The 14839-nt window shown below is 35.8% G+C and overlaps 1 protein-coding gene across 1 annotated transcript in view; it reads left to right on the forward strand.

Annotated features, from left to right (window-relative positions):
• The window catches only part of GRIK1 (glutamate ionotropic receptor kainate type subunit 1), a 169391-nt gene that overhangs the window by 76736 nt on the left and 77816 nt on the right, over positions 1 to 14839 (forward strand). Inside the window, exons 2-3 of the mRNA XM_063304710.1 lie at positions 2555 to 2722; positions 9403 to 9660. Of these exons, the coding sequence (XP_063160780.1) occupies positions 2555 to 2722; positions 9403 to 9660 (426 nt within the window). The remainder of the gene's footprint in view (positions 1 to 2554; positions 2723 to 9402; positions 9661 to 14839) is intronic.

Here is a 14839-nt window from a genome sequence, read left to right on the forward strand (position 1 = left end):
TTACCTTTCCCAGGGATCGCATTTAGTCTGACCTCCCTGTCATGACCTTCCCATCTTGGGTGGCCCTTCACGGTTTAGCTCATGGCATCATTGAGGTGCTCAAGCTCCAGCACCACAACAAGGTAATGATCCTTTGCTGAAGTTACAATGCATTAGATTACATTTTATTGTCTGAGAAATATAAATTATGTCAATCATAGTTTCACATGGGGAATCAGTGATTGAAACATTCAGATTATTCAGTGATTAACATTAAATGAGTAAATTATATGTTAAAATCAAAAGCTACATCTAGAAGCCACTTTTTTTTTCCTTTTTAACTCAGCCTCTCTATAGATATTACAGACATTTGAACATCTATTTATGGGCATCACTGTTCAAAAAGAACAGTGACCAATTGGAACAAGTTCAGAAGAAGGCCATCAAGTTGGTGAGAGGTATGGAAGTTAGGTCTGTGAGGAAGAGTTAAAGGAGAGCAGTATGTTCATCCTGTAGAAGAAGAGATATGTTAGCAGTCTTCAAATATCTGAATTATCACACAGAAGGAGTGGACTTATTCTCTACTGTCCCAGAGAGATGGACCACAATAAATGGGTAAATCTACAAGGAAGAAGGTTCAGGCTAGTTCATCTCTAATGGAATAGGCTGCCATATGAAATGGTGACTTCTCTTTCACTGGAGTTCTTCAGACAGAGGCTGAATAGTCATCTGTCAGAGATGCTTTAGCAGATCTTGCTCTGAGGGTCGCTTGGAATGGATTATCTTTAATTATCTTTAAGGTATCTTCCAACTTTATGATTATAAGATTCCTTAAAAACGTACCTTGGTAAAAAAGATCTATTTGCAGTATGACATAGATGACTTTGCAAGATCTCTTTTTGTACTTTCACTGGAGTGAAGATTCATTGTATTCTTTTATTGTTATGTAGAAGTACCATATTCAGCTGATGAGTGGCTAAAGTTTTCAACCTAGTAAAGGCTATGAATCCAGAAAGGAAAGAGATAGATATTGTGCATTAATAGAATAGTTAAGTGCTTACTCCAAGACACAGAGCTGGTTATGAATCATATACGATTCTGACAATAGGAAAATGTTCTTTTAGACCACTTTCTCTGTTATTCCTTATCCACCCTTGACACCTAAAACTGGCTTACAAAGCTATTTCTTTTTCTATTGGATCCTTTTTTCCCTTGTGTTATTGCCAAAACATGAGCAATTTTTCTCCCTCTTTTCCTTAAGGACAATAATGCAATATCCATCTATTATTAAGGAAATGGAAGGAGAAGAAGAAACTTTGCATCATGGGATTAATAGAACTCCTACACACCTCTCTCATATCTTTTGCAAGATACCAAAATTGAAAAAGTTGAGGAGGGCATAAAATCAATATGAAATTTAAAAGATTCCCTACAAAAATTATCCAGAAAATGGAATATATGTTGAATTGGAGAGAGGTAAAATAGTATTTATTTTTAAACTACAGTATATTCATTTCTTCAGCTTCTCCAGATATGGGGAATTCAGGCATCCAATTAAACATGTACACATTGGGATAGATATTACAGAGAATTTTATGACAATAAGAACTGTTAAGTGGTGGAACAGTCTACCTAGTATAGTGATGGATTCTTTGTTGCTGGGAGCTCTCAAATGGGAATTGGATGGTCATCGGTGAGGAAGGTGTAGTGTATTCCTGCAGTAAGCAGAGACTGGAATAGATGACCTACCGCGTATATGTATAGATAAGCTGAGAATTTTAGGGGCCAAAATGCACCCCCAAAATCTGGTTCGGCTTAACTGTGAATGGGCTTATCCGTGAGTATATATGGTAATACTTTTTAAAAGTACAGTACCTGTATTTCCCATATATATTTGCTTTTAAGCCCATCCATGAATAAGCAGACCCTCAAATTTTTAACCAAAATACCATGAAAAATGTGGCTCAGCTTATCTGCAGGTGGCACATTTTTCATGGTATTTTGATTAAAAATTTGAGGGTCAGCTTCTCCATAGATGGGCTTATGCACAAGTATACATGGTATATATTCTATGATTCGGTGAAATTATATATCTCCAAGTGGCTCATTTTCAAAGAGGGTTTCAAAATTGTTAAAAGCTTAAACATAGACAAGGTTTAGGACAGAAATGTTGTTCTTTAACCAACATCCCCAAGTGCAAAAATGGTTTCAGGTATTTGGTCCATCACTCTAGGAATGCTCTGGGGGCTACAGCAGGTATGCTGACTATGTGCTGCATATAGCCCTCTAACATGCTCTTTCCCTCCTTGAACTAGTGCATACTCTAGTGCAGTGTTTCTCAATTTCAGCAGCTTTAAGATGTATGGACTTCAACTCCCAGAATTCCCCAGCCAGCCATGCTGGGAAATTCTGGGAGCTGGCTGGGGGATTCTGGGAGTTGAAGTCCGTACATCTTAAAGTTTCTGAGATTGAGAAACACTGCAGTAGTGCATACTTTATCCAAGGAAGCCATATTGTTGACTTTACAGCAAACTAGAATTAGGATAACTTTTTTTTCTTGTCTTTGTTTTTGCAGGAGGGATATTTGAAATGGTGGAAAATGAACCTGTTAATGTTGAAGAAATAGCTTTCAAGTTTGCAGTCACCAATATTAACAGAAACAGAACACTGATGCCTAATACTACATTGACCTATGACATCCAGAGAATTAACCTCTTCGATAGTTTTGAAGCCTCAAGACGAGGTAACTATCTCAGCATTGTAATGCCTTACTGAGTCTGCCCATTTTTCTATAAAATTTCTCAGTTTTTGTAGTAGTTAAATCAGCATACAATATTTCCATAGAGTTAATTAAAAGTCTGCTTTTTCCCCCTGTTATGGGACCATATATTTTTCACCCAGATACTGAGCATTAATTGTGTAATTGTCTGAAATGATTCAGTTCTTTATGTAAGAGCTAAAATAGTTGTGAGTGCTTGCAATATTGAAATACCTAGAGAGCAAGACTAAACGTATTTTCTTTGCTAATATTTAGCTTTATGATACTAATAGAATGTGACAGAAATTCCAACATTTCCTTACTTACAAAAGGAATCCTTTCTATTATTTTGAGAGTGTCAGGATTTTAAAGCTTAATTTGCAAGCATTCTTAATAGCACCTGCACGTTGAAGTTCACTACCAGAAATATTATCATTATTTTTAGAGAGAGATTGAATTGTCTATTAATCTTACACTTACTTTGCCTGTGGCATTGTTGTGAGGATTTGCAAAATACTTTCAGTTAAGCCCTTCTAATCAGACAGAAGTATTGACAGAATGCTTTCTGAAATATAGACCTGCTCACAGTGAAGTGTGCTGAAGTCTATTTTGCTTTTCCAAGTGTGGCGTTCTCTAGGTATATCAGACTTCATATCCCCAGATTCTGAGCTAGCAAAGCCATTAATCGTGCTGGATAAGAATGAAGACTAACACATCTGGATTCCACAAGTTTGAAGAAGGTCGATCTGCATTCAGCCTTGAATATTATAATCTCAAAAACAGAAAGCTTTTAGTCCTATTGTTCTAAATTATAACATTTAAATTAAAAATTAATAAAGGAAAAATGAGATTTAGCTCTACATTTTAGAAAAATAAACTGCATTACTATAAGTTCTAAATAATAATTACAACAGCATGGCAAACATATTAAATATAATTGCTCATAAAACTATTGGGTACACAGAACTTTAGAAGTCATTATTTATTAATATATTGGCAAACAGATCCTCCTTTTCCTCTGTATCCAACAATCTCTGTTTTGCTTTGTTTTTTGATGAGACAAGACTTTTGGTGTCAGTGTGCATTGTTACTTTTTTCAGAAAAAGATGAATTGATTAACTACCTGCTTGTCTAGCATCCTGGGGAACAATTTAATAAATAGTGAAACATTTATAACCACTTGGGAATGAAGTAAACATACTGGGCAATCACACAATTGTGCTCCTTATATCTTTTATATCTAATTTCTCTTCCTCTCTACCCACTCCCTATTCAATGATTGCAAGTACTTCATTTTTGCTTATGTCATTGCATACCATACTGTATAAACTTATGGCAAAAAAATAAACAATAAACATGTTAAACTTCTTTTAAAATTAATAATATTGAAGTGAGATAAAATTGCAAACTTCTGTGATTTCATTGGGTGAGCAGCCACCTTTGTTTTCACATCTAAACTAGGCTTTCATTCTTGGCCAATAATCTGAGATGCTATAATGAAACATTCAAAATAGCTAAGGTTTTATTTGTAACTGGCATGCTGCGAATGTGGTTGTAGTTTACAAAGTAGAGATTGGCATATGTTGAAACATATTTCTTGGCGACGGTGCAGTTCAATTCTTTCTACTTACCGTCCAAATCACTTCAAGACTCTTTGTAGAAGTATGTACAGATGTATGTCGATTAAGTCATATTGCTTCTTTACAAAGCTTTTACTTTGTTCCCAAAACTGGCACTTTAGCTTTGGATTCTCTCCCCACCACCACCACATTACCTGAGCGAGCATGCTTAGTACGCATGCTGCCTTATCTAAAGAGAACATGATAATTATCTTGTTGTAATATTTCTAGGTTTAAAAACTTGGCTTTGAGCCTTCATATTGTGGCGAGAAAATGGAATAATGAACATTAATAGTTAACTTTTAAAATAACAAGGAAAACAATGGTTGTGGCATTCACTACATGACTTCAGACTATAAACATAAAGTGCAAATTGTTAGAAATTGACCTGGTTTCAGTCCTTTCAGCTTTTAAGGATCATTTTTCATACTTCAGTCTCCTGGACTGTTTGCAATTTTTTGAACATGTTTGATATTTTCCTAATACATTTCATTTCCTAATACATATCATTTATAAATCCAAATTGCTTAATAACAGTGTTATTGTTTTTAATGTTGAATATGTTACTCTAATTTGGTCATTAATGATATAGGCACTGGATTATTTTCTTTAAAATAATTATTGATTAAGATAAGAAATCTTTTGATAAAATATTTGATATTAGTGTAGAGTTCAATCTCAACAAATAAGTAAAGGAGTAACATACCCTATTTTAGTCTATACTATTACTGAGTCATGATCCAGTAAATCTGTTGGATTAATTTTAACTTGCTTTATCTTACATAAAAGGGACTTAGATATCAAGCATAATCTAAGATGAGGTGGATATCTGCTTAAGTAGTATGTAAAGCTTTATGACTAAGGTTCATAATCTCTTATATTTTTATGCTTTTTGTTGTTATTGTTGTTCCTTCGAGTCAGGGTTGACTCCTGGTGACTGCCTCAAGAAGTACCTGCAGAGTAGACTTGGCAAGGTTTTTCAGTAGTGATTTGTCATTGCCTCCTTCCTAGGGCTGAGAAAAAGTGACTAGCCCAAGGTCACTCAGCTGGCTTTGGGCCTAGGCAGGACTAGAACTCATGGTCTCTTGATTTCTAACCTAGTGCCTTAACTACTACACCAAACTGGCTCTCATTTTTATGCTTAGTTTTCTACAAATGTTCATAAATTGGGTATTTCTATTTAAGTTTTGAGCTGCCTGTCTTCTCCATTGGAGTATGTGTTTTTTATGATTAAATCTACACCCAATATTAAATTTTCCAAAATAATCTTAATCAAACGTGTTACTGCTTTTTGCCTGGGGAATATACTGAAGGAAACAAAAACAATTAATTAATTAACTTTCTTTTAATGAATATATTCCTTCCATCATGTTTTTCTTTCTTCTACTCCTTTTCCCCCTTTAAAATGAGTCCTAGTTTTCAACAGGGTTGTCGTTCTTCCTGATTTATTTATTCATGGAGCAAAATACTGTTTATAAATATACTGTACTTCTTTTATGCTCTTTTCTTTACATATTTATTCTAACAGTTTTTATGAAAGATTTTAGATATCTAGATATCTTTATCTTTTGATTGGGACTTCTGGACCTCTTATTGTTTTTAATCTTCATATTTTATCTCTTACTAGAGACAAAATCGAACATTTTATTGCTCTATACATGCATGACTTTCCAGGTAATATGGTGATGAGTTATATGAGTTTGTTCTTTTCTCTTCTACCACCACCCTCCCATCTGTTCAATGTTTTTGAACATTCTTCTTTTCCATTTCTTCACCCTCAAGTCAGTCTTTATCAAAATTCTAATGAGTAAACTCTAAATTAAATTCACAGGGATCAGTTAATGAAACCTTTTCTTGGTCTAGTTGAACAGTTGATGTCAGGAAACCAGGCTAGGAACCATGCTGAGCCAGTAATTCAACTCTAGTTCTTTACTCTTCTCACCTTATAGACATAATCTTGCCAGACTAAAGCTAATCACTAACCTAAGGGAAAATAACCCAGAAGGGCTCTAGGGCAGAGCTACCTTGAACCTCTTAACCTTCCCATCAACAGAGCCCGGGCTGTGAAGTCTCTTATCAGACTGGAATGTGTTCTTTCCTTGGGAACCAGCAGCAGTGCCAGAATCCACCACATCATGCCCTCCTTCAGGAACACATTCCATCACAGTTGACCCTGATGTCCTTTTGCATAGCAGATTAATATCTCCTATTAAAAATCAGCCATTTTAATATTTTTTTCTAATTTCTACTTACATTTGTCAAATTTGATTATTTTTATTCCTATCATAGCTTATTCTTCTAAAACAGAAGAAACAGCTGTTACAAATTTATGCTTCTCATACTATAATTATATGATTATTTCAGTTGTTTTTATTCTTATTCTTGGTTGTTTGTCTTATCTTCTTGCTTTTGCAGCTGTACATGTAGCTTATCCTTAGAAATACTAAGTTCATTTTCTTCTCTGTAAAATCAAGTGTTTTCTTGAGTACAGCCAAAACCATTTCTATTCCATGAAGACAGAGATTATCACCATACCATCTGATTTATACCTGATATTTTATTTTATTTTATTGCTTTATGGTTTGAGACCATACCAATTATATATAATTAATCTGAAGGAGGATCCCTATTTTAATGAATTTGAAGTTTTATAGTTTTTCATTAGAGGGATAAATAGTGGTTGTTGGCGTTTTTTTATAAAAGTAGTTTGGCATTTATCTTGATAAACTGCACTTTAAAAAAAAAGCTTCTCAATTCATTTCTTCCAGAGTACATGCTTTTTGAATGACATTGTTCCTGATTCGGCTTTACAAAATTCTAATGCCTCTTAGTTTCACTGTCTTGGGATTCTATGATATGCATGTTCAGTGTCTTTATCAGATTAAGAAACGTATCATTCAGACATTTAGTAAAAAGATCAGTCACCGAAGTTCAAACATCCAAAAGATCTTTTTCCTTTGTATATTAGAACCATTCTACACACTTAATGTTATAAGCTTGACTGGCAATAACACTAATGTAGAACATTTGCCTAGACATTACCGTAATTTGATCAGACATACCTGCTATATCTATGGTAATGAAGATATATCCTTCTCCCATTCTTTTTCAGCTTCTGCTTGAGTGGTTTTATTGATGACTTAATTGAGTCAGGATTTTCTTTAGAACTATGAGCTGTTTTATGTACCATCATATGTTCTTAGTCATCCTTGTTGTCATTGGAGTATATAATAAATCACTTGATTTCAATTGTTTTTCAAGATATGAGAAATAGCTCTTTGATACAATATTGGACCATACCTAATTTATTATTTTATCAGCAAAAGTATTTTGGCTCCATTAAATACCAGAGACAAGTTAAAGGAAAGGCAAATGTTTCAGCAGGCTACCAGTTGGGACACTTAGCTATTCCTTCCTTTCTCCTTTTTGTACTAGGCCAGTAACTATATTCCTGCTATGCTTAAGGTAGCTGCCCTCTTACATGAATGCCAATTTTGTATTTATAAAGATTATCAGTTTCTGGATGTTGTCCAGTAAAAATCTGTTAAAGCCATCTTTAGACCACAGTATACTGTATCTCAAGTGTCTCACCAAAGCAAGAAGTAAGAGTAGAACTTGGCTCTGTCATTTAAATTACTGTTCAAATTTTAATTTTCAGTCTTCCCTGAAAAAAGTATTAGATGGTAGATACTGTCACTGAAGTCTTTACCAGCATTACTATGTTATAGTTCCATAGATACTTGGTTCCTATGTACATTTTATGTGATGGTGTGAATGGACAAAAATGAAAGATAGATTACATGAGACTGACTCAAAGCAAGACATAAAGACATCTAGAAGGTGTCTTGCCAAACGTTTTAGATTGGCAAAGGCCACTATCTCTAACCATCAATAATGCTTTTTCTGAGAAATTTTAAGACTCTCTTTGAAATTCATTAAGCTGTTAGGTCAGGCTCAAATTATCTTACTTCAGACACATTATAGGAAAACCTAGCTCTTTGGAGAGCTAGCTCCCTGGAGAAGGATCTAACGCTAGGAAAGATAGAAGGAAAGAGAAAAAGAGGACAACCAGGAGGAAGGTGGATAGACTCAGTTACAGTGGCAATGAATGCACCATTGGAAGACCTGAAAGACAAGGTTAAGGATAGATTGTCATGGAGAAAATCTATCTGTGTGGTCGCTAGGAGTCAAAAATGACTTGAGGGCACATCATCCATCCATCCATCCATCCATCCATCCATGCTGTAGAGTAGTTAAATCAAAGAAATTTTCCTGAGAATGGGATGGTCTCCATTTAGAGCTGGAGACAATTAATTAATATGTCAAACAAAATTGTTATTCATAGTTATACATAAACATGTTCGTGTGCATGTGTGTGGAGAATCTGTATACTTTCTCTGATATTTCAAATTCTGGTTTACTTTTAAAATATACTGTTATTTTCTTGTATTGTGTGTATACAGTGTAGAAACTGTATTTACACTGTATAATCTTTGTATAAACTGTTAGTACATATATGGTGAAATAAAAATGACAAAGCAATTACTCTGATCTGATCCTCAAGATACATTGATCCTGAAAGCTTTACTCATACATATAACATTCAAGATAATTAAATAATTTATCTTGAATTTATATAAATATAATTTTTTAAAGTATTTCTTTAGGGTTTATCAAGTTTAGTTTAGAAATTATTCCATTGATGTTGCAGTGTTATATATTAGTAGTTACTCTGTCATTCATAAAGTTTTTATTTGATGAATACGTTGCTCTAATACTCCTGGCTGACTAATATCTTCCATGAGAAATGAAGGACTTGAAGCCAGCCCAATTTAAAGGTAATGAGATTAAAACCACTATTTTTTATTTTATTTTTTATTTTTTAATTGATGGATTTTCTCACAGGAAGCATCCTCTCTGGTTAATTTAAAACACTGAAGCTTTGAATGAAACAATATATTCTATTGTATTTTTCAACTTAGAAAAAGCATTACAAATTGGAATGAGCGTTGCAATTCTCTCTCTCTCTTTCTCTCACTATCTCAGCATGTGACCAGCTTGCTCTGGGGGTAGCTGCACTATTTGGACCATCCCACAGCTCATCGGTTAGTGCAGTACAATCTATTTGCAATGCACTTGAAGTTCCTCATATACAGACACGATGGAAACATCCAACAGTGGATCACAAAGATTCTTTTTACATCAACCTCTATCCAGACTATGCAGCCATCAGCCGGGCAGTTTTGGATTTGGTGCTATATTACAGCTGGAAGATAGTAACAGTTGTATATGAAGACAGTACAGGTAAGTATTATGAAACATTTAATAATATTATATTAACAGGGATGCCCCTGAATTTCTGCCTGTATCATTATTAGATCAGTTTGTGAAGGCACTATGCCTTCTACTGCTGTATTCACCATAAACAACTATGATTGTTAAGGCACTGGACTAGGACCAAGAAGATCCAGGTTCAAATCTACCTTCAACCATGGAAACTCAATGGGTGACCTCAGCTAATTATTGACCGTCAGCCCAATCTACCTCTTGCTAGCAGGAAAGAATAAACCAAGGAGTGCTTTGTTGGTGATATTAAACTTCTGGATGAAAGATAGCATATAAATTTAACAAATAAGTAAATAAAACATTTCATTATAGCGTCTTTATGAAATTGGGGACATTGCATCCCATGAAAGTCTACCTGAATATATCCCTCCCTAGCCCAAAGTTGACCTGAAATATCAATACAAACTTAGATGCAGGTTCTCTGACCTGTAAATCTATTACAGATAGTCCTCACTCTATGACCCTAACTGGGACTGGAATTTCCATTGCTAAGTGAAGCGGTCATTAGGCAAAACATTACGCGACCACACTGCTTAGTGATGGCAGTTCCGGTAGTTCTGGTTATGGTTATTAGGTGAGGACTACACAGTTGTTAGGTGAGGACTTCACACTTCTGCCTTGTGCGAACTGTTGGCTCCATCCCATTGCTTCCTCCCCAGCCAGGCCCAGTGAGCTCTCTTCAGCAGATGAGGCTTCGCAGCCCTGCCTCACTCATCTCCGCTTCAACTTCCCCCACCCACCTATCTCCGCCATCTCTGTAGTGGAGGCCTCCACGACACCTCATGACACCTCACAAGGCCTCCACTACACCTCCACAATGCCTCATGGTGCTTCATCGTGGAGACCTCATGGAGGTATTATGGAGGCCTCATGGGGCATCACAGAGTCCTTGCAAAGGGCCAGTTGCTGCCTTGTAAGCAGCAGAAGGAAGAAGATGGTGGAGGTCAGCTGTGGGCAGGGAAGGCAGCAGGGTTAGGCATCAGTGATGGAGTGCAGAGTGGCCAAAAGGGCAGAGATAGGGGCAGATAGGTGGATGCGGAAAGTTGAAGCACACACTGTGACTGTAAATGCAGGTGGGCTGCCAAGTGCCCAAATTTTGATCACATGACCATGGGGTCACTGCAACAACCATAACTACAGGGACTTCAGTGCCATCATAACTTTGAAAGGTTGCTGAACGAATGGTTGTTAAGTAAGGACTACATATATAGTCTATGAAGAAGGCTTTTATACAGTAGCTTATGTGGCTCAGAAAATAAGATCTTACTTTCCAATTCATTAGGTTGTTTGAAGCTTAGCTGAAAATTGTACATATTTTTTAAAGCCAGAAGATAACACTGAAATGAATAAATTTGTGACAGTGATTGACAGAGGTATGATAGAAAAAGTAAGAAATGCAAACCTTAAAAGGTGCAACTAATATTAATGGTATTAATGTATTCTGTTTTCAGTAGTCTGCACTTTATAATTCTCACATTAAATAGAAACTAGTTGATCCATTTATTCTTGTCCCAGAAGCATTCTTAGGAACAGGGTAAGTAGCCTCTAGTTGTTATGGTCATATCAGCCTAACTCCACAAGCCTTCAACATAACTTCAAAACTCTTTTGCAACAATTAGAAATATGAGAATTGGCAGGACAAAATAATACAAGTAAACAACCTTTTTGTTGTTGTTCTTTTCATGGCAGTACTACAGGCTGTTTCAAAAACATTTAAGAATTTACTGACCTTACAAAAATCAGATATACTGTATAACAAATGGAAAGATATTTTCATACAGTATATGATAGTGTAGTGCAGATATTGGCGCAGAACCCTTCCCGTGTCCCATGCCTTCTCTTCTTCAATCCTTTGCTCCAGAAGTTTTTCTTCTTCCTCAGTCAGCAAACTTCTGCATGGAAGTGGATGTGAGAAAGGCAGCATTCCTGTCTTCTGCTCTCCTGCAAGACCACTCTAGCCCTTACTATACATGAATAGAACGGGCATGTGAATCATATGAAAGTATGGAGCTGCTCTTATTACTTTCATCAGTATTCACAGTCCCTTTCATATGAAATTTAACATTATTGTTTAAAAACATTATTTATAGCTCTGCTCATTACACCTCTTGTTTTATCTCATTACTGTTTTGAAGCTGGTTATATCTTTTTATAGAAAATTTGAAATGATGCATTTGGCCTTTAGGCACTTGCCTGGGGATAGGTTCCATTGATTTAAACAGGACATGACTCCTTACACAATCAGAGGTGAATTGGAGACCCAGTAGAAGAAAGTGGGACAGACAGTTAACCCAATAGCCCATGGGATTGTTCTTTATGTATCTGCTCTATTTTAAAAATTCTTCTGTAGGTTTGTCAGCCCATTTTTGCAGCTAAGTACCATATTCGTTTAATGATATTTTTCTTATATAGCATTTATATATTATTTATTTATTTAATCCTTTTTTTCAGTCCAAAGGAGGCATTTGTATCCAGACTATGACTCGTATCTTTGAAACAGGAAGTTATAATACATATAATAGTGTGTGTGTGTGTGTGTGTGTGTGTGTGTGTGTATACATATTGAGGGATTGCAATTTGTCAGAGGAGAAAAAAACCACCCAGTGATATTAATGACCTTCCCACCTCCCAGCATGTAGCATGTAGGAGGGGGAAACCCGGTTCAAATCAAAACCAGAGCAGATTGCAAAGGGTTAGAGCCCTTCTAATCCTCATGGCAAGATCATATTTGCATCAGATGGCTGTCATTTACTCTGGAGCTAAACAGAAAAAGAATACCAACGAATGAGGCTGAAAAGAAATATAGTCTCTTCTTCTTTGTAAAATATTTCCTTGCCACTTCACAGAATGCATTTATAGATACGAAAAGTGATCCATGGGCATTTTGGATTAGACTTTTCCTTAATTAATTCATTTCCTCCCACTAAAATTCACCAGCAGCTAAGATGTGAATTTTTCTTGTTGCAGACACCATATGATAAAGAATAATTTTGAGCCAAGAAGTTTTAGCAGTAGTTAGAAATTACAGCAGATATTAGTATGCATTTCTCTGTTACTATCACCTTCAGGAACAACTGAAGAAGCTCTTTTGCCAATAGGGAGCTTTGCTTCTTAAGCTAGCCAAGCTGTGGATTTACAGCCAAGTTGCATATCTTTCCTTATATTAAGTCTTTTCAGGGGGCCTGCAAACTTGAATAGTTAGAGGCCCCAGCCAAAAACTGATTTGTTTAGTGCTTCTACAGTTTCCATTTCAATACTCATAATGGTTTGTATTTTGTATTGGCTTATGGATGTTTAAAAACTGAAAGAAGAGAATCAGTCTACCAGGAAAAAAGTCAATTTTATCAGTTCAGTATGAGGCCTTGAGCAAAGACAATAGCTGGCAGGAGAGCAATCACTCCTGCACATCAGAGGAAACAGAGTGATACTTTATGCTGTTTTATACACCAGTTTGCATTCTATTAGTGCAATTCTTTTGCTGCAGATGTTAAGGAGAGCCATACAAGAAGCAAAGCAAATGGGTCCACTCACATATCTGCTGAAGGTTCATTATCATAATTGCCATTTGTCAGAGGGTTCTTTTAAGCAACTCTTGCTTGTAGTCAAACTCTTTCTTTACAGGCCCTATTTTGACTGAATAGGAAAAAATCTTAAATATGTATATGCATAAAGGAAAAAAAATATTTGCATGCATGTTTGCAGAGATAAAGCAATGTATCATTTAAGGAAGTCTGATATTAGAGAACTATATATAGCTACTGAATTTAGCAGACAATATGCATTAATATTTGTAACATGATTTTTCATCGTGCCTTGGATTTAAGCTAGAAAGGCTCAACCTGAGATCCTAGGGTACATCTGTCTCCCCAAGATACTGAATGTGACCCCAAGAATTCTGCAAAAGTTCTTCCCAAATTTTAATTTTAAATATGGCAAAATAAAAAAAAAATATTAAATATGTTTTTAGAAAGTGCAGGCATCAAATATTTTATATTAATTAAATTTAAATGTAGATAAAATGAAATCAAATTTAATTTTACACGTGCTCCAACTTCCTACCTTTCGGACTGTGAATCTGGAAAACTGTTCTAAAGTTTAGTAACTTCCTCAGTCTGAAAAATGTGAGCATCCTGATTTAACAACAATAGTAATACTTACTACTGGAAGCAATCTTTGCTTTCTGAGGAAACATACAGCATATTCATATTGTATGTTTAATACAAATTGATGTACTCCGGGATCCTGTCCCACTTTAAATTTCTGCATTTGTCATCTGTGCACTATGTTTTATGTGCAGCACCTAGTTACTTTTTCATTTCTTGTTTAATTATTAAGAGGTGTCATAAAGTAGTGCATAAAAAAGGGAAGCTGTTTGTAAGCTCAGATATTGACTTACAGTAGTCACCTCTTTCTTGTATTCTCTGTATCTGTCCTTGTCCAAAGCTAGCAAAACATTACGTGTCTCTATCCCAGTTGTGACATACTTTAGATGTGCCTTCCCAGGACTTCTACGATCCTTTCTCCTCTCTGCCTTCCTCTGTCCTCCTTTATCTCATTACCCAACTCCTATTTTTCTGGGCTTCATTCCCTCTCTAACCTGGGAATGACTGTTCCACTTCTCCTTTGCTAAACCAACAATTCTTGGAGACCACAGGGGCCTCACTTGGCTGGATCCCTCATCCTGCTGCCTATCTCAGCAGTGCCCAACCTGGCCCTTTTCTGGGTATGTAGACTTTGTTGAGTCACAATATTAGATTGGTATCTTTAATACTTTCTGGTTATACTTTAACTGAATCAAATTTTTAATATGCTACTGACTTACAGGGACCTATGTTATTCAAGGATTTTGTTAACTGAAGGCAGAGATGTTCCAAAATGAGAGTAAGAACCAGTCTGGTCTAGTGGTTAAGGTGACTAGAAACCAGGAGACTGTGAGTTCTAGTCCTGCCTTAGGCATGAAAGCCAGCTGGGTGACCTTGGGCCAGTCACTCTTTCTCAGCCCAACTCACCTCACAAAGTTGTTGTTGTGGGAAAAACAGGAGGAGGAAGGAGTATTAGGTACGTTCACCACCTTGAGTTATTTATAAAAGTAATAAAGGCAGGATTAAACAAATTAAATTTTTAAAAAAACTTCTCA

The sequence above is a fragment of the Candoia aspera genome, chromosome 5, assembly GCF_035149785.1.
Source record: "Candoia aspera isolate rCanAsp1 chromosome 5, rCanAsp1.hap2, whole genome shotgun sequence".
Taxonomy (NCBI): domain Eukaryota; kingdom Metazoa; phylum Chordata; class Lepidosauria; order Squamata; family Boidae; genus Candoia; species Candoia aspera.